This window comes from Spinacia oleracea, chromosome 5, assembly GCF_020520425.1.
Source record: "Spinacia oleracea cultivar Varoflay chromosome 5, BTI_SOV_V1, whole genome shotgun sequence".
Lineage (NCBI taxonomy): Eukaryota > Viridiplantae > Streptophyta > Magnoliopsida > Caryophyllales > Amaranthaceae > Spinacia > Spinacia oleracea.
Genome location: NC_079491.1, coordinates 88,704,798 through 88,728,554, shown reverse-complemented (window position 1 = coordinate 88,728,554; position 23,757 = coordinate 88,704,798). Strand labels below are relative to the sequence as shown.

The following is a 23,757-nucleotide window of genomic DNA, read 5'->3' as shown; positions in this document are numbered from 1 at the left end:
AGAAGCGATTGCATGCTTGTCAGCACTTAAGTGGGCAAACAACCATGCCCTAAGACTCATTTGGATCCATACTGACTCTGAAAATCTGGTCACAATGCTTCTTCGCCAAGCTATGGTCGATGTTTCAATTCATTGGATCATTAAAGACATTGTCAAGTGGGGCACACGCTTTGAATATTGCACAGTACTAAAGGTTGATAGGGTCATGGTCGACAAAGCTCACCACCTAGCAAATTTCTGTAGAACAAACTCTTGTACTTTTTAAATTGTTTTCGCATTACTATGATGTCAAAAAAAAAAAAAAAAAAAAAAGTTAAATTATCTAATGTAATAGACTATTTGGTGGGGGTATATGTATGAAGGAATAGAGGAAGTAAGAGAAGATACTCTTAGTTGTGTGACAAATTAAAGAAAGAGGAAGAAGATAGTGGAAAATAATGTGGAGGAAAGAGACTGTGATGTGTCAAAAAGAGAAGAGGAGAGATAAGAAATTAGAGGAGGGTAACCTTCTCTTTATTAAACATGCTCTAAGAGATAGGAAGTGGGTAGCCGTTTCATCTCCCACAAACTCGATGTATTATTAATAGGGAGAAATTGGTCAACCTAACAACAAAAGCTAGCATCATTATAAATGATGTTAAGATGATAATTCAAACCACAAACAATAATAACCTTAACAAAGTAATTAAATTGCTTTATTTAAAAGTAGGGTAGAAAAAAAAGCTTCTACAAGCAGTTTCAACTTTGAAAAAGACTACTCCCTCCGTATTTTTTTAAGGGATACACTTACCTTTTCCGGCCGTATTTATTTAAGAAATACACTTGCCATTTTTAGTAACTTATCAACCCCACCATCTAATTAAATAATACATCTAATATACCCTATCACCCACCATCCTATTAAACACATATTACAAACTTTTCTATAAGCCGGTCTTACACAAAAGACCACCTTGATATCATATAAGTTAAGTAATGAAACCAATTAGTTAAGCACTTGAACTAATTAGTTAAGCACCGAAATCAATTAGTTGAGCAAAGGAATTAATTAGTTAAGCAAAGGAATTAATTAGTTAAGCAATTGAATCAATTAATTAAGTAATGTAACCAATTAGTTAAGAAATTGAACCAATTAGTTAAGCAACCAAAGTGGTCTTTCCCATAAGGCGGTCTTACACAAAAGTTGCCGAACAAATATTTTCATAAACTCACCCCACCCTCCACCCACCAAAATGACATGGTCCCCACATATTTAATTATTAAAATATCTATCCAACCCCACTTGCTTTATTATTTTATTTCATTCAATTATTCTTCTTAATACCCGTGCCCGGCCAAGTGTATCTCTTAATAAAACACGGAGGAAGTACGAAGCAGCATAAAGTAAATCCTCGTGTTAGTCGTGTAAGCACATTTGCGTTACATACCAATTAATTACAATTCACAAGCTAAATGTGCAACTACAGAACTACTCAAATGTTTGCAACAAAAGAAACAGAATTACTCAAAATGTGAGAGCTGCCTTCAAACTCCTTACAAACTTGGCAACGGCCGCAAACTCTTGAAACGGTCTAGTATCCAACCCAGCCTTCAACAACGGCGGCAAGAACAGCCAAAACCCAGTACCCACCACAAACAACACCGTGGCAGGGCCGGAAATCCACCGTGGGATCCTCCATTTCCCACCAACTAACTTCTTAGCGACAATCTCAACACAGAGACATAATCCATGCAGGAGAAAGAACCACGTCACCTCGAATGTGGGCCAGTTGCGCCCCAAGTAGTAGAAGATGAGCTCGTGCATAATGGCTGACACAAAGAACGTGGACATCACCGCCGGAAGTGTGGCCCACGTGCGTCCAACGACCTTAGTGGAGTACTCTAGTGTGGGAAGGTACACCGTAGGCCTAAGTATCCTTGTCACCATGATATTCCATCTCTTACCCCAAAAGTCTTGCAATGAGGTTGATATTAAGGGTTCATTGAACTGTGGCTCCAGTTCGAGCCCTAACAAAATATTAGTCGATGTTGCTAGGAATGCAAAGACTAACTCTATGGTAAAATAGGAGTGGAAGAAAAAGATTAGCCATATGATTTTTGGATGAATGTAATCACCATAATCATAGATTTTAATTATTAGACATAAAAGTATCCCTTTAATGATGTAATTATAAATAGATGGGTGTGATTTTAATGACTTTTTATGAGGTGGGTGTTGGATTTTGATGGGTAAGCAAGAAAGTGCAAGAAATTTGGCGAATGAGATTGAAGAATTAGCGCAAAGTGGGCCCTTATCAAAAGCAAAAAGCAAGAGTTTGAAATTAGCAAGCCAAGCAATAAAGAAACAAGTCATACCACCAAGATGAAAAGATGTGAGATTTAAAGGAAGTGCTAAAAAGAGAGTAATAATTGGGATTATTGCTACTAATCTTGTATAACCTTTTGGATTAATTAGCTTGCCTATGTAATAACAATAGCTTAAAGATGCAAAAACTATTGCCCATACCTTGAAGAAGTTCTTCACCTCGTCTTCTGCTAGCTCTAACATTTTGGTTGATCGAGTTGAATCGAACAAGTTGAGGTTTGATTTGAGACTAATCGTGCGAAATAGGTTAGTTAAGTTTATCGATCAATAATAAAATTGAGAATTGAAGGAGCTCTTCTTATTGTAGGGACAGATTATGTGGCTCATATGAGATTGATTCTTTCCATTTTGGAAAAGGATTGAATAGGGGTTGGTTTCTTAATTTATTTGAGGAGAGATATTTAATATGGTTGAATGGTTGATAATGCAAATTTATTATTACTATAAAGTATTAGTGTGGACCAAATTTTTAATTTTTAATACTTTGATCTGTTCATCTCTTCTAATTCATATATATGTAGACATGGTATTTTTTGTCTTTAATGTACATTATTGTCTTGTTTATAGGGTAATTGTCTACTTGTTATTCAATTGTTATTCGAAGTTTGTTGGAAAATTGAGGGTACAAAACAGGGTCTTTGAGAGCACAGAAGAGAGGGCAGAACTGCAGAAGGCAAAGAAAGTTATTCTATTTTGCTTTTGTTTGACTTGATCGATGCCGAGTTGATCTTATTTATTGAAGACTGATGCTCTTTCACTTAATTTGCACGTAACAAATCCTTTGCACTCTTTGCTATTGATCTCTATACAATCTGCAATCATACCATGTTATTTGAAGGCAGGAGAATTGGTAGTTTTTAACTCTTTTTTTTTCATCGGTCAATTCAATGGTAATGGTAATATTTTAGTCGAATCTTTATATTAATAATAGAAAATATATCACTCAATATTTTGGTCAAATTACCATATTAACATTTTAAATATGCATATTAGATGAATAAATTTAAACGAGTATGTTAAAAATGCAATAACTATGCAGTAGTTGGTAAATATTCAGTTAAATATTTTGTGAAAAAAATTATCAAAATCCGTGCGTGCACGGGATCTAATCTAGTTAGCTCAATATGATAGAGCATTGTGTGATCACACACGAAGATGTAGGTTCAATTCCTACATAGGCTACATGTTAATATTTTGTGCATGTACTCCAATGTCTCTAAACAAAAGAGTAAATAAAAGGAGTGTTAATGATTAAATAAGGTGAAACGACAATAAGGGAAATTTGTTTTTGGTACTTTCTCTATCTATTTATACCATCTATAATCTATACCTATTATTTAAAAAAGAAAACCAAATTTTATAAGAGGACATGTGTCTCAACAAAATATATACTTAGAAAGACACGCGTCTCATCTATTACCACCTTTAATAATAAAAAATTAAAAAAAAAACATCAACTCCTTCATCTTCTGATTCTCCGCCTTTCAATATTCCAAACCAATTAATTCTCCTTTAAATTGGCTCACTCATTCAACCTTTACATTAGTGTTTATTTATTAGTTAAAATTGACAATTACTTTGTTTCTCCAAATTGATATCTAATACTCCATCCGTTTCTTTTTGTTTGTTACGTTTGGATTTTTGCACGTTTGTTAACGTATAATAAAGATTCTTTTTCTTTTTATTAAAAAATAAACTCAAATAAAACCTCAATCCACTAATCATTACAACAACCAATAAACTTGTTTTATTTATCAAAACGAACCAATAATGGAAAAGCACAAAGATTGCTTACTTAACATACTTGGGAAATTGCAAAGGTATTTACTGAGTTGAAAAAATTGGACCAATTAAAATTAAAAGATGGCACAAAAAATGATAGTATAATAAGTTTATAAAAGGAAAAAATTTCCCACGTAACAAACATTGTGAAATACTCTAAAAGGAATATGTAACAAACAAAAATAAAAGGAGGGAGTACTTCACTCTTCTCCTCCCAATTATTTATTGCACCATTTTAGCATATCAATTAATTGATTCATCAAGGAGATAAATTCGAGACGTTTGGAGTTTTGAGGTTTTGAGTAGTTAATTATTATTAGTATTGATTGGTGAGAATATTGAATTGTTATTTTTTCAAGTACATGATCGAAAATATAACTCATCGGATATAACCACTATGCAAAAAATTATACTTTTTTGTGGCTTTGTCTTTAGTATTACCAAAATTTAATATTTTTTTACTGGGTCCTATTTTGTGTTTTATTTAGTTTGATTGGGTTTTTTTTGTTGAATAATTGAGTTTTAGAAAAGTATCGTCATTGTTCACTTAAAATTTTGGTACAAATTTTAATTCTCTCTATCTAGTGTACTTTGTTGCTATTTTTTTCTTTTACCATTGGAACTTTAGCATGCATGGTTCATTGAAAGAGAAAGGCTGACCTTCTCCAATGTCAAGGGCGCCTTTAAATGCATATACAAAAGTACAAGACTACTATTGGCTAAAAAATCCGAGTCGATCATCATCTTGCCTTGGCTTTGTCAAGACAGATATCAACGGAAACGTGGGTATTAAAAATTTAAGATCTAATAACTAAAGGTCCTCGCAACGTACATCATACCTCATGCTCCATATCATAATTTATGCTACCGCTTAAATATAGAGTTTAATAATTAATTTATTACTATTTCATTTACAATATCATGTACTCATTTGTGAGTATTCTTTTGGGTTTAATATCCTATTTGACAAATTAAAGCTTCTTAAATTATAGAATAGATATTTGCTACTTTTGTGTAAGACCGCCTTATCGAAAATACCACTTTGATTGCTTGACTATTTGGTTTCATTGCTTAACTAATTGGTTTTATAGCTTAACTATTTTCAGTGCTTAACTAATTAGTTCAAGTGTTTAACTAATTGGTTTCATCGCTAACTTGTATGGCACTAATGTAGTAACGTGACATTTCCTATTAGTCCAGCTAACTTTATCTAAGAAAGACAAATTAAATTTTTCGCATTAACATAATAAAAATTTATGAGGTTATTAAAAAAAAATTGGACTTGTACGATTTTAATTGATAATAACGGGTGTAAAACTACGATAAAGATAGATAATATGAATATTTTTGTAAAATGTCTGAAAAGAACAAGTTTTTTTCAGATAAAATAAGTTCAGATAAGTTCAGATAAGTTCAGTTAAGTTCGGATAAGTTCAGATCAGTTCAGTTAAGTTCAGATAATATAAGTTCAGTCAAAATAAGTCCAATAGATTGAATCCTTAACTGAACTTATTGTTCTTAAAATAAGTGGAAATAAAGCCAACATAATACAGCCTTTGTCATAAATAAAACTTATTTATGTCTAGAAAAACTTATTTTTTAAAACTTAACTAACTTATTGTGTTTGAAATAAGTCAAAATAAATCGAACAAAACAATGCCTAAGATAAATTCAAATAATAAAAGTTGAGATAGATTCAAATAATATAAGTTCGGACGAAATAAGTCGAATAAAATGAATTTTTTTCAGACATTTTCCCATACAAATAAGTTTATTTCAGACAAAATAAGTTTTTTTCAGATAAAATAAGTTCAGATAAGTTCAGATAAGTTCGGATAAGTTCAGATCAGTTCAATTAAGTTTAGATAATATAAGTTCAGTCAAAATAAGTACAATAGAACGAAGCCTTAACTAAACTTATTGTTCTTGAAATAAGTGGAAATAAAGCCAACATAATATAACCTTATTTTGTCAGAATAAAACTTATTTCTGTCTAAAAAAAACTTATTTTTTTGCACTTAACTAATGTGTTTGAAATAAGTCAAAATAAATCGAACAAAATAATGCCCAAGATAAATTCAAATAATAAAAGTTGAGATAAATTCAAATAATATAAGTTCGGACGAAATAAGTCGAATAAAATGAAGCCTAAACAAAAAGTGAGTGAATCACTTCCAACTGAATAAGATGGGATTGGAATCCCTTTTTGGAAAATGAAAGACCCAAAGTAATGAAAAAATGACTGACAGAATCTGAAGATTGGAGGTGAGCCTGGGGATAAACTCACCCTTAGACATATTAACATTTACCCTACTTTGTTAAGACTAAAATATACGATGGAGGGCTGTACTACCCCACTGTTTTTCTCATTTATCAATTCCCACTAAGCACTAAGGGTATGTTTGGCCAAACTTTTGGAAGTAACTTTTGTTTCTCAAAAGTAATTCTGCAGAAACTAGTTTTAGAGTTATTTAACAATGTGTCTGAAAACCCGGGATCGTAAATGGATTCGGGAAATAAATTGTAATAATGTAAGACTTTATTATTATTATATTTATTTGATAAAATGTAAGATATGATTAACTAAATTAAAATAGCATTGACAATACAACATGGAATACACATGTTATCTTAAAAATAATAGTTTAATGTACTAGCATCAAAATCATACAAAAATAAAAAGATATCAACATTCCAACTACTAGCAAACAAAGATCCTGTTTGATGGCCATTCTCGCTACTATAAAAAAGGACCGATTAAAAAAATTAATTTTAGGATTTTTTGTCATTTAACACCTTAAAAAAAATCAACCTTTGTAATTAAACACCTTATTTAATTTAAATTATATTTAAACACCTTAAAAAATACAAAATTTAGAATTCAACATCAACTAACGGAAACTGTTAAGAAAAACATTAGTGGGGCCACACTTGCATATATTCGGATGGTTCTGAGCAGCTCACAAGTCACAACAACTACAAACAGAAGCAGCAGCTTGTTTGAGCTTACTATGGTGCAGCAAGTTCGGATGGTTCAGCAAGTCCACGTACTGAGCTTACGGCAGCAACAACATTCCACTCAACTTACATACATTCTTACATACATCAGCAACATTAGCCAACATATGAATGACATTTTCCTTACGGTTGTCAAATAAGATGGTAGGAATTACGTTTTAGTCAAGGTAATTACCAACCAATAAGCTTAATTTATCAAACCAACTAACAATCACAAAATTCCCAATTCGATTTTCACATGAACCCTAAGTTTTTACTAATTCAAATTGGGGGTTATTTTACCAATTGCAGTATACTTTCATCAACTCAAGGATTATAAACTATAAATTCGAAAAAATTGTAATGAAAAATACCGTTTAATTTTCACTAGAAATTAACCTCAATTTCGATTACTAATTATTAATATTCTTGAGCAATTTATGATTAAATCCTCAAAATTTATACATGATTGTAGGTTTGTTTATTCGCTTTAACCTCCTTGATTGTTCGCTAGTTGAAGAAATGTGATTCCAGTTGCATCAATTTCAGAATTTGGAAGAATTTTTTTTGAGAGATGAAAACCGAGAATAAACTCTGTAATCGATTCGTGGATATAGAGAAGGGGAAAAATCAGTCGTTGGCTAGAGGGACCACTAACGTTTTTATTAACGGTTTTGGTTAGTTGGTGTTGAAATCTAAATGTTGTGGTTTTTTAAGGTGTTTAAATATAATTTAAATTAAATAAGGTGTTTAATTAGAAAAGTTAGATTTTTTAAGGTGTTAAATGACAAAAAATCCTTAATTTTATACTAAAAAAATTCCATCACTTATCTTTTGGAAGTTACTTGCTGTGACGATCTATATGCTTTGGCAGTTAGCTTTTCTCTGTCATTTTACTCGGTACAAAGAATCCAAGATTCACATTTTCTTCCCCTGTATTTTTAAATATCCATCTTTGTGATGATCTGAATCACCTGATTCATCATAATATTGTATAGCAAACCTCCATAGAATATTTCCTCCAAAGTTCCTTTAACGAGCCTGCGAAGCAACTTAATGTGCCACATAGCAATAGACTCAAAAACTGAATACTTATGGCTGCCATTTTACAGTTCTGAAGGTCCAATTCACAAACATCTGTGGGAATGCCCTAATAATCATGAAAATCTTTTGTAAAGACAACCTGTTTGAACGGTTACGAAAATGTTAATATTAGAAACTGTTTAAACCTCGTCAATGTGCCAAAATTGTTTTCCATTTCCATAATCTACAACATCAGACCAACTAGTTGTTACAGTTTTTCCGTCTCTAGTTTTAGCAAACCTGTTTGAGATTAATGTTGTAAGCATCGAGCTGAGCACTGCAAAAGTAATCGTTTTTGTCTCAACTGACACTTACAATCTCCTTAACAACGTTAGTTTTGTAATCCTGGTGGTTGAATTCACTTTTCAAAATTTTAACCAAGTACTTCAAGTGTTCCACTCTCATCTCCTCTGTCTACACATTGCCATATAAAATGAAGTGAGTAAAATGAACTGTTTATACTTGATTAAATTTTGATGCATGTCTAAACTTACTGTGTATCGAATTTTCCTCCACTCTGAAATATGATGAGCTTCCATATACTTTATCACAAACATCCCAGAATCATGTCTACAAAAAATGTGCAACGCAAAATTAGATAACTACGAGGATCTAACAAAAAAAACCTAAAAAAAAGTACCACATACCCGTTCATTTGTTTGTGTGTATCACAAACTTCAATACCAAATGAGATCACTTCCTTAAATAATTGATTTAGAGGAGCATCAATTTCCACACACTTGATAGTCTTGGCTAGCTATAACTCAAATAAATAACATAAAAAAATATTAGCTATTGTCTAGAATATAAAGTGTCCCATAAGCTAAATATGGAATAATTCATAAATTGATAGGTTTTTAGAGCTCAAGGGATAGGGTTTAGCAAATTCGAGATGTGTTGGTCTTGGTATAATTCCCTTTTCATTTCTTAATTTTTGTAATTTTAAGCTCGTAGGCAAGGCTAAAGGGGCTACTCTGCATATTAGTTTCGGGTTTTTGGTAACAAAGGATAGTCTGGCTGAATCTGGTAGTAGTGTAAAGCCACCTCGTAGGCAAGGCTAAAGGTGCTACTCTGCATATGAGTTCTGCTGTTTCTGGTTATGTCAGAGATAATACCACACTTAGGCGGGTAGGGAGTGTTCCGAGTAGGTTGACTAATGAGTTCTCAAATTCCATTGACATGCTATATGGTAAGCTTGAGGAAGGGAGTGTTGATAGTCCGACAAAGTTTGATAAGGTTTTGGAACATTTGGAGTCGGTTCAGTTGGGTCAGAACTCATTATCTAGTTCTATAAAAGATTTTAGTGGAGCAAAACATGATGATGCTGAGTTTACAGTGATAGACAAAGGAGTAGAATTAGAGTGCTCTCATGAGGAAGCAAAAAAAATTGGATGAATCTATTTTTGAGAACTTGGAAGCCTCAAACGTAGAAGTAATTGATGTAGCTGAGATCTTCAAGGGTGAAGGGATATGCTCAGATGAGGAGAAAAAGTTTGATAATATGAATGAGGCCTCCTATAATTAAAATGATAAAAATTAGTTATTATCCATCCTTACCGAATTCCGCATATATATCATGTTTCAAGTGTCTTAATACAGCAGTCATGTGCATATTATTTTGGAGGCAGTGCTTTATATTTTGCTAACTCTAGTTTAGTTATGCTAGAAACCTGACTGCTGCAACAGAGGTTAGGGATAAAATACTAGAACAAATCCCGTGTGCTAAGGTTGATATCATGGAGTTGGATTTGAGCTCAATGACATCTGTTATAAAATTTGCATCAGAATTCAAGTCCCTTAATTATCCCTTGAACATTTTAATGTAAGAAAAAACATATATTATTGTCCATTATGTTTTCCTTGCTAGTGTCTGAATCTGAATCTGAATCTGAATCTAATCTATATATTAATTTATGTTTTTGATGTTTTGTTTGTTAGTAACAATGCAGGAGTGTTTAACCCTCCATTTAGTCTCTCCCAAGACAACATAGAACTGCAATTTGCGACGAATTACTTGGGTCATTTTCTACAACAGACAGTTTGGCATAATTATACCCTTCTTATTGTCCAACAAGCATCTTTAATTAACTACTTAATGGCAGCAATTCTATTGAAATAGCTTTATTTTCTCCAGCTACAAGAAATCCAAATATCCTACCGATTATCCTCATTATTGTTATAGGTCGATCATTTAAAGCTACATGTTTGCTTTGGTAAATCAGAGGGGAGAAATTTTGTTGCTAATTTGGATAAAGTATCAGATATAGAGATGTTGTATCTTACTTCAATGTATTATTGGTTTTGGTTAGACTCTTCAATGGGTCCTGCAAAATGTTTTACCAGTGGTAGAACAATTTGGGTATCAGATCAGAAAACCTGCTCAGATCACTACCAATCTCGTGGTCAGTTAGCTAAATTAGCTAATTTTCAGACTGTTGTGTTTGCATTATCGTGTTTTTGATTAGCTAATCTTCTCTATATAGTCCACAAAGTCCCAGAATGTACATGCCCAGAAATTACAAATTCCAAGCGATAATATTTGGTTGAGACATTTCATCAAACAGTTTGTAGGCATTATCCAAAGACAAACCCAACCATAAACCATTAGCCCATTCCCATGAGTTTTACACCCAATTAATCAAGAACACCCTAATTCAAATAACCCATCAATCCACTTCTCAAGCAAGCAATTACAACTAAAAAAACAGAACTTTCAATTAAAAAAAGGGCTATTAAATTACACTTGAGTTTTACACCCAATTAATCAAGAACACCCTTATTCATTTCAAACCCAACCATTTCCACAATGGCGGATCTTTGTTGTGGCTGGGGTTGGCCTGGCCCCCCGACCGAAAATTTTTGTAGTGTATTTTTAGTTACGGCCTCCCTAAAATTTGTATACAATTGTATAATTACATAGTATATTGCTTAATTTTTTTCTACCGGCCCCCCTCGTAAAACCGTTCAAGGTCCGCCAATTCCAGGCTAATAAGATTGAATCGAAATTACCCAAAAATAATATATGACATTGCTAAAAGAATAAAGATCGATGTTTGTTCTTACCTGCGACAATTGCGTAGTAGATAATACTTTAAAGATCCTTCGAAAAGCTCGAACAAGAAATCAACTTCCTCGATTCAAAATTGAATCGAAATTACGCCTAATTTGATTTCCAAAGAGACGAATTTCAGATTTCAATTTTATGAGTTTATGGTGAAGAAAAGTATGGAGTATCGGATGTTTTTGGAAAATGATAGAACAATAAGCAATTATCAGAATTTTGTGAAAGATGAGAAATCATGGTCTCTGAGATACGAAAAACCAAAAAAACAAAAACAAAACAAAAGTAAACGTGGGAAAGTAATGGGGAGAATTTCTATTCTTTTGTTTGAAAAGACAATACATTTTTATTAATAAAAAGTCAGTATAATCTACGGTTTTGAGGAGTCAACAGAAATAAAAGGCCGAGATTTGTTTTATTGAAAAGTCTTCCTATTATTATTATTATTATTATTATTATTATTATTATTATTATTATTAAAGGTGAATAAAGAAGATAGTAAAGTTTAGCTTTAATCAAAAGTGAATAAAACATGCTTTGTGGACTCATTTAAATGAAGAAATTAATTTTGTTTAATTAGAAACAAGATTTTGCCACAAAATGAAATATTCAAATAGGAACGAAAGGAATAAATTTAATTTTTTTTGTAATCTTTTCACTTTAAGTTATTTAGACAGTGTTCAATAGTTAGACCAAGTTACTTATAAGTTACAGAGTACTAACAAAACGTGTTAAATTAACAATTAATGATGTTTTGGACTAGGGGCTAAAGTTAAAAGATTATACTGTATATAATATGCCACAAGTTCAAACCTCCTTCCTTCGTTTATAATTATTATTTTTTATTTTTTTCGACAGGAATTTGTATTTTTCATTTTGACTCATTCGCACCAAAAATAGTCAGTTAAATAATTGGAAAATTGATCTATAGAGGGAAAATCTTTACATTATTTTATAAACTTTTTTAAAAAATGAAAATTGTACAAACCTTCATAACCTCGAGTCCGGATCCTCTGGAGTCCTAACAAAACTCTACAAGTTAGAGTTGTATCTAAATCATACATTTTAAAATCAATGGCTCCTATTAGTGGTAAGGGGAAATCATGGGGGTGGATATAGAGCTATTGATTATGGTTGATAAAGATCTAAAACATCCCTCGTTTAACATACGCGCCAATAACTGCGTACTCCCCAAGCCCCCTTGTATCCAACCCAGACTTCAACAATGGCGGCAAGAACAGCCAAAACCCTGTTCCCACCACAAACATCGCCGTTGCAACACCGGAAAACCACCGTGGGGGCACCCACCATTTTCTCTCTCTTTCATACTTTTTAACAGTGATCTCAACGCAAAGGCAGAACCCATGAAGTAGAAAGAACCACGTCGCCTCTAAAGTGGGACCCACGCTGTGAGGGGGTCAAAAAAGCACGAGCCTAATGCATGACCTCGTCCCTCGTGGGCGTGACGTTGTCAGATCAAGTGTAGTTAGATTTCCTGTGAGTTTACACCCAATCGACTAGTAATATAGGAGTCGCCATTCAGTTTTTAACGACAATGAGAAAAACTGACAAAACCCGGTTATCGTGACATAAAGGGAGTGCAATTATGTTCGACCACGACGGCCATAGGTTCCCTTGTGATCCCTGGTGTGGGGATCGCTCAACTTACACCCGCAGGGCAGAGATTGAGAGTTCGGGGGACTGTAACTACCGAGAGGAGTGCTCATCGATAACTCCAGAGGCAGGTTATCCTTACTAGCTCAACATAAATAATTGAAGGGACATGCGTTAAACTATTAAACTATTCTGAATTGATTTTAGCAATATGCAACAGATAATACTAAATCGATCGTGATTATCTTATTAAGATTGATTTAAGGTACCTAGCATGATAATTCAATTGTCCAAGGTATTATCTTTATTAGGCGTGATAGATCCATCAAATTAATAGTTTAACAATTTTATAAAAGGGTGATGAAAGCGATTAAATCATATGAAGGGACACATTACGACGCACCCTTGAGAGGTGCGTCACGGTTCTCAGAAAACTAACCACTTGGCTTTGCTATTTCTCCTTTTATTTAACGAATCTCGGGTTTCTGAGCAGTGTTCCAGTATTTAGGCTTAATTCATCAGCTATAAGGGACAAGATACGTTCTGTTGGACTTTTGGGTCGATTGCGACAGAACGCGGGATCAATTTCGCATCGTGAGGCTTAGGCTTAGGCTTAGGGTTGGAGTCAATACTCAGATCTTTAGAATTGTGTGTCCTCTTCACGTCGGTTTTTAGGCTATATTTATAGGGAAAGAGTTTGTGGAAAGATAGATCTTTAGAATACGAATCCAAAAAGAATTCGGAGACGACACGGCCCCAGGTATTTTCAGCGCCCAGGGCTGGGCGCCCAAGATTTCGGCGCCCAGACCCAGGCGTTGAAAATAGGATCTGGGCCAAGCTTTTTGTCAGATTTGGACTCTTAAACACGGAGCTTCGAGACTTATCCGAGTTTCTTAGTGCGTATCAACTTATGACGGAATGCTTCTGGGCCCGTTACAAACTCTAGGTTCGTTAGGAATTTAATTAATACGTAACTCTAATTTTCGAATTATAACAGGAATAGAATTCCTTTTGCCAATTCTCATTTTCAGGGTTAGCTAAACGAGAAAACCCCCTTGTTTTTATAGGACGTAAAACGAAGGAAAATCCAGCACATCGCTCTTTTTTGGAAAAGCGGAAAACCAATCCTTTGATTTTTGGAAAAGGGAAACCATCTTTTGATTTTTGGAAAAAGATAAACCATCTTTTGATTTTTGGAAAAAGATAAACCAAGGAAAATTTATTGCGGCAAAAACTAAGGACCTGCGCGGTTAGTGACGCAGACCCCGCCCGCTAAAGGTGGGGAACCTGTCCTGCTGAGGGAGGACGCCCCGTCCGATAGAAGTGGACGAATCTGTTTTGATGTTTTGAAAATAAGGACTGTAGACACCTACTTTTGTCCCCATTCCCGAAAGGGAAGGTTCGATGATGAGAACATAAATCTCCACTTGACAACGCATCTCCTATAAAATAACGAATCTCAATTCCCCTTTTCATTTCACCCGAAACCTGCTATTTATAGAAACCTGCTATTTATGGAAACCTGCTAACAATAGTAACTGCCGTAATGGGTAGTTGTTAAAAGTGGCAAGTCATAAAAGATAGAAACCTGTCAGAATTAGGTTTTGCACTCCAACATAAATCCTAAATGAGATAGAAATTGCGAGAGAATCCTATTCCTAATACGATTCAAAATTAAGAGTTACGTATTAATTAAGATCCTAACGAGCCTAGAGTTCGTAACGGGCCCATATGCATTCCATCGTAAAATTAATACGCACTAAAAGACTCGATTAAAGTCTCATACACTCCGGATGCTAAGAATCCTAATCTGATAAAGAAACGGCCCAGACCCTATTTTCAACGCCTGGCTCTCTTCGGCGCCCAGCCCTGGGCGCTGAAAATACCCGGGTACGTGTTTTCTCCTAATTCCTCGTGGATTAGAGTTCTACAATTCTATCTTTCCACGAACTCTTTTCTATAAATAGGGCCCTAAGTTCGACGTGAAAACAACAACAACACACAATTATTATTCTGAGTATTGACTCTAAACCCCTAAGCCTAAGCCTCACGCTGCAAAACTGATCACGCGTTCTGTCGCAATCGATACAAACATCGAACAGAACGTATCCTGTCCTATAATTTGAGATTCGTTAAATAAAAGGAGAAATAGCAAAGTCAAAGTGGTTAGTTTTCTGAGAACCGTGACGCACCTCTCAAGGGTGCGTCGTAATGTGTCCCTCTTCTATGGTTTAATTGCTTTCCTCGCCCTTTTATGAACTGTTAAACTAATTAAATCTGATTGTTCTATCACGCCTAATAAAGATAATATGTTGGGAAATTGGATTATCATGCTAGGTCCCTTAAAACAATCTAAATCAGATAATCGCGTTCGATCTAGTACTATATGTTGCATATTGTTAAAATCAACTCAGATTAGTTTAATAGTTAACGCATGTCCCTTCAATTATTTATGCTGAGCTAGTAAGGATATCCTGCCTCAGGAGTTATCAAAGAGCGAGTACTCCTCTCGGTTGTTACAGTCCCCGAACCCTCAATATCTACCTTGCGGGTGTATGTTGAGAGATCCCCACACCAGGGATCACAAGGGAACCTACGGCCGTCGTGGTCAAACATAATTGCACTCCCTTTATGTCACGATAACCGGGTTTTGTCAGTTTTTCTCATTGTCGTTAAAAACTGAATGGCGACTCCTATATTACTAGTCAATTGGGTGTAAACTCACATGAAATCCAATTACACTTGATTTGACAAAAAGAAACGTCACACCCACGAGGGACAAGGTCACGCATTAGCCTCGTGCTTTTTCGACCCCCTCATAGTGGCGACTCTGCTGGGGATAGTGAAGGAAATACTCGTGCTCGTAGGTAATCAAAATAGCCGAAGGGTGAAACGATCCTACCCCGCGTTTATTTCCCCATCAAGTTGGGACGACCTGAAAATCAACATATTAATGTGAACGGACAGAACCGCATAACGAATCTTGGCTCCCTTGGGATGTTTCATCTCGGGAGTTGGGACTAAGGATACCCATCGCCAACCGGGGGATGCATACGCTTCGAATGTTGTCCACTCGGCACTTTCGCTAGTAGTACACCCGTCCCAAACCCAATCGCTCGCCCACTAGGTCCCTCTCATTGGTGCATGCCCCCTTGGCTTACATCGTGATTGGCCTCTTGGGCGAAATTCGTCTGTTGAAGGCACTACCTCGACCGGGGCATGTGTTGGATCTGCGATAGAAGCGGTACCAAGCCGGCGCAAATACTACCCATAGAAGTCTATCATAAACTACATTACATATTATTATTTTGCCTCATGATGTAATGTTAGTTATGTGTAGCGAATTATGTGATTGTGTGTGACAAATAACGTTAGAAAACCAACGACCTTAAAAATTGCCCAAACATTCATAAACCAATTGGCCAAAGAGTTATACCAAAATACGTGTTCCGCAAACCCGAACGATCGCCACAAAAATAAGCGACGCTTGGGATGGCCTGTAACGAATCCCACAAACGCTGCACAACGCGTAAAGGACGTTATTAGGCAAGCACGCAAAATTGAAGTCGCATAAACAAAAAGTAGACGCAAACAGAAAACGAGAACCAGCCAGAGACGCATTTTCAACGCCCCTGGCTGGGCGCCGAAATTTCTCACGCCCTTCGCTGGGCGCTGAAGTTGCTGCCTGGCCTTTTGGTCAGGCACAGCAGCCTCGGTGCCTACCCATGAAGAAAATACGTAGCAAAAAAAAAAACTTTTCGGGAAAAAAAAAAAATGCTACGAGGGCGTATGAAAAAGCACTTGATTCCAAAAGCGACTTATAAAAAAAAAAAAACTCTTTGTGTCGTTGTTAGCCTCCTACGACGACAATGTTCGGCTCCAAAACCGAGCACGCTAATTGAAATAATCTTGAATGTCACATGGGCAAAGTATTCAAAAAATAATGTTCAAATGAAGTTTTCAAGAAAAATAATGTTCGAATAAAATGAATAAATCCCAGTCTAGACTAGGCTATGCCAAAGTACAATCTAAATCCTAAGTCTTAGTTGTCTTATCCATAGAATCGGTCCTAATGCTTGGTGTCGTTCTGCAAGTTAAAAGGTTAAACCATATTGAGTCTCCCTTCCTAACATTTAAATCAATAAGCGCCCATATGTAATTGTCATCCCTTGCTAAGAGTCCACGGCCTCAATACTCTCTCACCAACAAGAAGAATATATTATAGTATTTGCTAAATGGAAACAGTCACATTCTGAAAATCATTCCCCCATAGTCGCACAACCCCCAAAGTGAACCTAAGGTGTCAATACCATTAGCAAAAATTAATAGCCTTAAGGCTTATGATCACATTGGGTCACGACTATCATAGTCCTCTCGAGCCACTCGCCCCTTGAAGTATTCCTAAGTACGGACAAAAAGATTTTCCATGAATGCAATATGACAAACCATGAAAATACCCAAATCGGCATGCCATAAGGCTACCATTGGGGTAAAGCAATACACACTAAGAGAGAAGCCGCACTAATGATTCTAGTCTTGTAAAAGTGGAAATTCGATCTCCCCAATTGACTACCTTGCCAACATTAAGCAAAATGGCGCATGACAAATGAACACCCAAGGGTTAAAATCTAAAGTGTCAACCAACGAAAGTTATGGTCCAATTAGCCTAAGTCTAAAAGCTGCTTGGTCAAGTATTATGGGCTTACGCCACGTCATTATTTTGAGTCTAGGCCACCTCCTTATATTCCTACACGGGTCATAATCAGAAAAAATTAATGAAAGTTCGAGTCTAAATCACAACTTCCAATTAAATCCCGAAAACTGGAATCTGAAAAGAAGCAAAAAGTTATTTTCGATGTAATTCTTTCGTTAAATTTCAATAAAGTAAAAACAACATTTCGAATCTACGCTATTTGCACATTATAAGAAACGACTAAATACGCTTGCAAAGTAAAACAATCTAAAGGTCCACTATAGGCCTACCAAACGAGGCTCACTCAGTCTCGCCTCGTGACTCAAAGACCACAACCATCTACCTTTTAGCCTAAATAAAAAAGGGGGGAAATCCCGAGCAAAAAAGAAAAAATAGAAAGAGAAAAGGGAGAGCGAAAAGAGCGAGCCATGAAATACTTAGCCCGTACCTCCCAAAGTGCGAAATTTACACAAGTAAAACGAAGGAAAAGAATTGAGTCAACCAATCCAAATCATAAAATTCTACGATGTCTACCCTTTCCAATCCTTATGTTCTTAGACGCCTTTGCTCTGGGCCCCCTGTTCAGCTCATTTAACCCTAACCCATCCATGTTCTCATTGCCATAACCCAAGAAACCATTACCTCGACTCTTATTCTTGTTGTCAACTGCAAACCATGTACGGCCCTTGACACGTGCGTCATACCCATTATTACACCACCGTTAGCATAATGACCATATACCTTGTTTGGATACATCCTGTTGATATACCCTTGAGCCGTCCCCATGCTACTCATTGGCCTTGGTTGATGTAAGCTCATGACACTAGCACGAGGCTGCAAATCGTGAGTCCTAGCAGATGTAATCCTCATGCTTGACTAATACCTATACAAATTATCCTATCTCATTCGACCCGTCTTTCAAACCGTCTTGAGTCACGAATAAAAAAAGAAGACAAATGAAAAGTACAAAACAATAATGAATAATAAAAAAGAAAACTTTGCAAAGCGCCTCTAAAGTTAGTCTAAAAAGAAAAAGAAGCATTTAGCGCACAAAAAAAAGACCCGTCCAGAAATCATTTTCAGCGCCCAGAGCTGGGCGCCGAAATCTTTAGTGCCCCAGCCTGGGCGTTGATTCTCTCTGCTTGCTAAAATTTGTCCAGAAGTGCTCGTCATTTTATCCGCACATGCACGGAAAAATAACGAACACTTGGAGGGGTACAACACGTATTCAAATATACGTACAAAAAAAACACATGAAAAGATTTTTGTGCAAATACATGTACTAAAAAAAATAAAACAAATTTTTTGGCTTACGGCAAAGCAGCAGATGAAAATAATAATGAACTTCACTTATTCTACCGTTTCAAATAATATGTTTCCACCTCAGAACGTACTTGTTTAAAATCGGCATTCTAAGAAACCATTTTCTAGGCTAAGAACTACGCAAGACCTGATTCCAAATTAAATTTATTTAAGGCGGATACGTAGGCAATCCATGATTCGGTCCAACCAATTTGCAAAAATGTTAGAGCCTATAGAATAACAAGAATAAGAAATAGAGTCCCTTATTTAAATTTAACTACTTGCAACCCAAGTCGAAAGAAAAATTTGAGTCAAAGGAAGAATCCAAATCATCAAGATGCCAAAACGAGCACACATCAAAAAATAATAAGGGCACGTACCCTTGCCAGAAGGAGCACTCACACTCCTAGGCACTTAGCCAAGACTCAAAAGATCGCTTTGCCTCAATTGAATGGGGGCTAGCGCAAGCGTCCATGACCTCTAAAGTACTCGACTTGACCCTCCCTAAAGCGAACTAACTCACTTAAAGACCTTCTTTCACCACTAGACATAGTCGTTCGCTTAAAGACCTTCTTTCACCACTAGACACAGTCATAATCGCCAACAAGTAGTAAAGGCGTCCACCCTCAACGGACAGGCTCGCCCACCTTCAGCGGGCGGGGTCTGCGTCACTAACCGCGCAGGTCCTTAGTCGCTGCAGCGATAACTTTTTCTGGTTTTCCCTTTTCCAAAAAATCAAAGGATTGATTTTTTCTTTTTTCAAAAAAGAACGATGTGCTGGATTTTCCTTCGTTTTACGTCCCCTAAAAACAAGGGGGTTTTCTCGTTTAGCTAGCCCTGAAAATGAGAATCTTTAAAAACATTTTTACCTCGTGATTGGGCTTGGCCAGGCCCAATTACACTTTATAGCTTTGATTTCGAAAATATCTGTAGCTACTCCCAATGACAAAGTGAGGGAGTTTCTACGTCTCTTTAGATACTTCCAATGACAAAGTGAGGGAGTTTCTATACTATCCGTTGACAAATCCCAATGACACGCGAGGGATATGTCGACACTTCAAGTGATGACCCTTAAGTCAAATGTTATCACTCGGGGGCTCGTGAGACCCTCGCAAAAGCAGGTCACCATGACTTGTGTGGCGCACTCCGTCTAAAACTTTGACCATCGTCTTACTCCAAGACTCAGTCAAAGTGGGGGCTAACTGTAGACACTTACGTTTGTCCCCATTCCCGAAAGGGAAGGTTCGATGATGAGAACATAAATCTCCACTTGACAACACATCTCCTATAAAATAACGAATCTCAATTCCCCTTTTCATTTCACCCGAAACCTGCTATTTATAGAAACCTTCTATTTATGGAAAGCTGCTAACAATAGTAACTGCCGTAATGGGTAGTTGTTAAAAGTGGCAAGTCATAAAAGATAGAAACCTGTCAGAATTAGGTGTTGCACTCCAACATAAATCCTAAATGAGATAGAAATTGCGAGAGAATCCTATTCCTAATACGATTCAAAAATAAGAGTTACGTATTAATTAAGATCCTAACGAGCCTAGAGTTCGTAACGGGCCCAGATGCATTCCATCGTAAAATTAATACGCACTGAAAGACTCGATTAAAGTCTCATACACTCCGGATTCTAAGAATCCTAATCTGACAAAGAAACGGCCCAGACCCTATTTTCAACGCCTGGCTCTCTTCGGCGCCCAGCCCTGGGCGCTGAAAATACCCGGGTACGTGTTTTCTCCTAATTCCTCGTGGATTAGAGTTCTACAATTCTATCTTTCCACGAACTCTTTTCTATAAATAGGGCCCTAAGTTCGACGTGAAAACAACAACAACACACAATTATTATTCTGAGTATTGACTCTAAACCCCTAAGCCTAAGCCTCACGCTGCAAAACAGATCACGCGTTCTGTCGCAATCGATCCAAACATCGAACAGAACGTATCCTGTCCTATAATTTGAGATTCGTTAAATAAAAGGAGAAATAGCAAAGTCAAAGTGGTTAGTTTTCTGAGAACCGTGACGCACCTCTCAAGGGTGCGTCGTAATGTGTCCCTCTTCCATGGTTTAATTGCTTTCCTCGCCCTTTTATGAACTGTTAAACTAATTAAATCTGCTTGTTCTATCACGCCTAATAAAGATAATATGTTGGGAAATTGGATTATCATGCTAGGTCCCTTAAAACAATCTAAATCAGATAATCGCGTTCGATCTAGTACTATATGTTGCATATTGTTAAAATCAACTCAGATTAGTTTAATAGTTAACGCATGTCCCTTCAATTATTTATGCTGAGCTAGTAAGGATATCCTGCCTCTGGAGTTATCGAAGAGCGAGTACTCCTCTCGGTAGTTACAGTCCCACGAACCCTCAATCTCTACCTTGCGGGTGTATGTTGAGAGAACCCCACACCAGGGATCACAAGGGAACCTACGACCGTCGTGGTCAAACATAATTGCACTCCCTTTATGTCACGATAACCGGGTTTTGTCAGTTTTTCTCATTGTCGTTAAAAACTGAATGACGACTCCTATATTACTAGTCAATTGGGTGTAAACTCACAGGAAATCCAATTACACTTGATTTGACAAAAAGAAACGTCACACCCACAAGGGACAAGGTCACGCATTAGCCTCGTGCTTTTTCGACCCCCTCACAAGGACCTACGCGGTTTGTGACGTAGACCCCGTCGGCTGAAGATGGCGAGCCTGTTTACTGAAGATTTTATTTTATTATTATTTTTTGTTTTCGAAAACTGAGGACCTGTGCGTTTTAGTGACACAGACCCTGCCCGCTGAAGCTGGGCGAACCTGAATTCGTTTTTCCTGATTTGGGACTCGCATGGTTCTGACGCGATCCTGCCTGATCGAGGTGGGCCAGAACCTATTTCATTTATCCTTGGGATTTCTTTTTAGAATTTTTTTATTCATTCTTGTAAGAGCGAGTTCTCTTGAGAAATTCTCGGGTTTAGTTGTAACCTGAATGTGGGTTGGCAACGTGTCTAAACGGACCATCGTTACGTGGCCGTCTGCCTTTCATGGTTTTGAACAAGTCTTTGCGGCCCATAGGATGTATGTCACCGTTGAGAACTGGCCTAGTTATTCCATTACTTAGGTCCTTGCGAAATGACTGGTGGGACCATATGCGAATGTTAACGGAGACCTTTGCTTTGAGGTCGAGTCCGTCTTTTGAATTTGTCCAAGCACGGGACGCAGCGTGGAAGCATTGTTTCAACTTGTATCGTGTATTTTCTTTCTTTCGAGCCCCCAAGCATCCGTATTTGATGGTTGCTCTTTGCCAAGAAAAGTGCGTATTTCATGATGTCCTTGATCGTGTTTGGGATCGTGCTCGTAAGTGCGAGCGACCTTTGTAGTGGTATGCTACTCTGATGAAATCGTGGAGTGCGACTTCATTTTCCGGGCGACAAAGTTCGCTTCATTTTTTCAATGATTAATACATGGAGCTTACTTCGGCCCGGATTGATCTTTTTGAGAAATAAACGCTTTTAATTTGAGAAACCAACGACGTAATGATTCTTTTTGTTTGGAGAATGACCTTGATTATTATAAGTTTTTATTTATTTTTATTTTTTTTATTTTTATATATATTGCTTTGAAAAATGTACACATATTTTTTGAGACGAGTCTAAGTTTCGACATTTGCTTTTACTAGTTGGGCTCTAAAAGTGCTTTGGGCTTGATCTTGATTACAACAGGGCCCCGTGTCTACTAACACGGTTTTAGGCATTTTCCTGGTTCGCGTTTTGGAAGAGTTGGGCCTTGGGCTGCATTTTCATCGCCCAGGACGAGGCGTTAGATATTTCGGCGCCCAGCCTCGGGCGCTGAAAATGCTACCTTAGCAGCCCTTTTTATTTTTCGAGATTTCTCAACGCGTTTCCGAATGGGATCAGGATGATTTCGTGTATATATAGGGGGTTAAGTACGTTTTTCTTTTTCACCACTATCAACTTCTTCTCTCCTACAATTATCTAGCTTTATTTTTTCTACTCTTGCCATGTCGATTCCTCCTTTCTCCCTCCAACGAGTTGTTAGGCGCTGGCTTAGGGCCCTTAATTCCACAGAAAAGGTTTTGGTTAAAGGATACCACTTAGAGGCACTTTTAGGCTTACAACAAATTAACATTGATTATAACTTTCTGTATGCCGCCCTAACCTTTTGGGATTCTGATCACCATGTTTTTGTTTTTCGGGGCAATGAGGTATGCCCTTTGCCAGATGAATTTGCCGCAATCCTGGGTTATCCTACCAATGCTACTCCTGCTACCCCTGGCACTGTTGAAGAGGGTAAAACAACTATAGGGGCTTTCCTAGGACTAGATGGTGACACGCTTGCTGAGATCATTTTGGGTGATAAGGTTAATTTGGCAAAGCTTGCAAAACATCACTTTAGGCCTAGTAAAAATATGACTGAACAGAAATTGAATATCCGTGCACTTGTATTCTGCTTGTTGAACCACTATTTACTGTCGAATAACAATGGTGAGTTTGGTGACATAAGGTTGATTCCCCTGATCAGTCAGATGGAGAGTTGCTATTCTATTATGCCGTTGATTGTTGCCGAGACCTTGTTGGGTGCGGATGAGTTAAAGAAGGATGCCACGTCTGAAAATTTTAAGGGGAGCCCCCTATTGCTGCAGGTAATTGATCGTTTATTTGCGCGCATATAATTGTTATTTTTTTTCTTTGTTTGCCTCTGCCTGGAGCTGATTTTCAGCGCCCAGGGCTGGGCATCGGTATTTCTGGCGCCTGGTCCTGGGCATTGAAAATGCGTCCCAGGCCTTATTATTTTTCTGATCGTACCCATTTTTTTTTGCAGACTTGGCTCATGGAACGA

General features: G+C 36.7%; 1 protein-coding gene and 1 long non-coding RNA gene across 2 annotated transcripts; both read right to left on the bottom strand.

Moving 5' to 3' along the window:
• Positions 1-1,379: 1,379 nt before the first annotated feature.
• Positions 1,380-2,843, bottom strand: LOC110790843 (acyl-CoA--sterol O-acyltransferase 1-like). The gene has a single exon (XM_021995606.2). It carries the CDS (start codon positions 2,546-2,548, stop codon positions 1,505-1,507), a length of 1,044 nt encoding a protein of 347 aa, XP_021851298.1. The 5' UTR covers positions 2,549-2,843; the 3' UTR covers positions 1,380-1,504.
• A 5,511-nt stretch (positions 2,844-8,354) lies between these two features.
• Positions 8,355-11,586, bottom strand: LOC110790844 (uncharacterized). Its single transcript, XR_002533941.2, has 4 exons — positions 11,291-11,586; positions 8,875-8,984; positions 8,722-8,797; positions 8,355-8,641 (listed from the first exon to the last, which is right to left on the bottom strand). It is a non-coding gene; the product is annotated as an uncharacterized lncRNA (long non-coding RNA).
• Between the last annotated feature and the right edge of the window lie 12,171 nt (positions 11,587-23,757).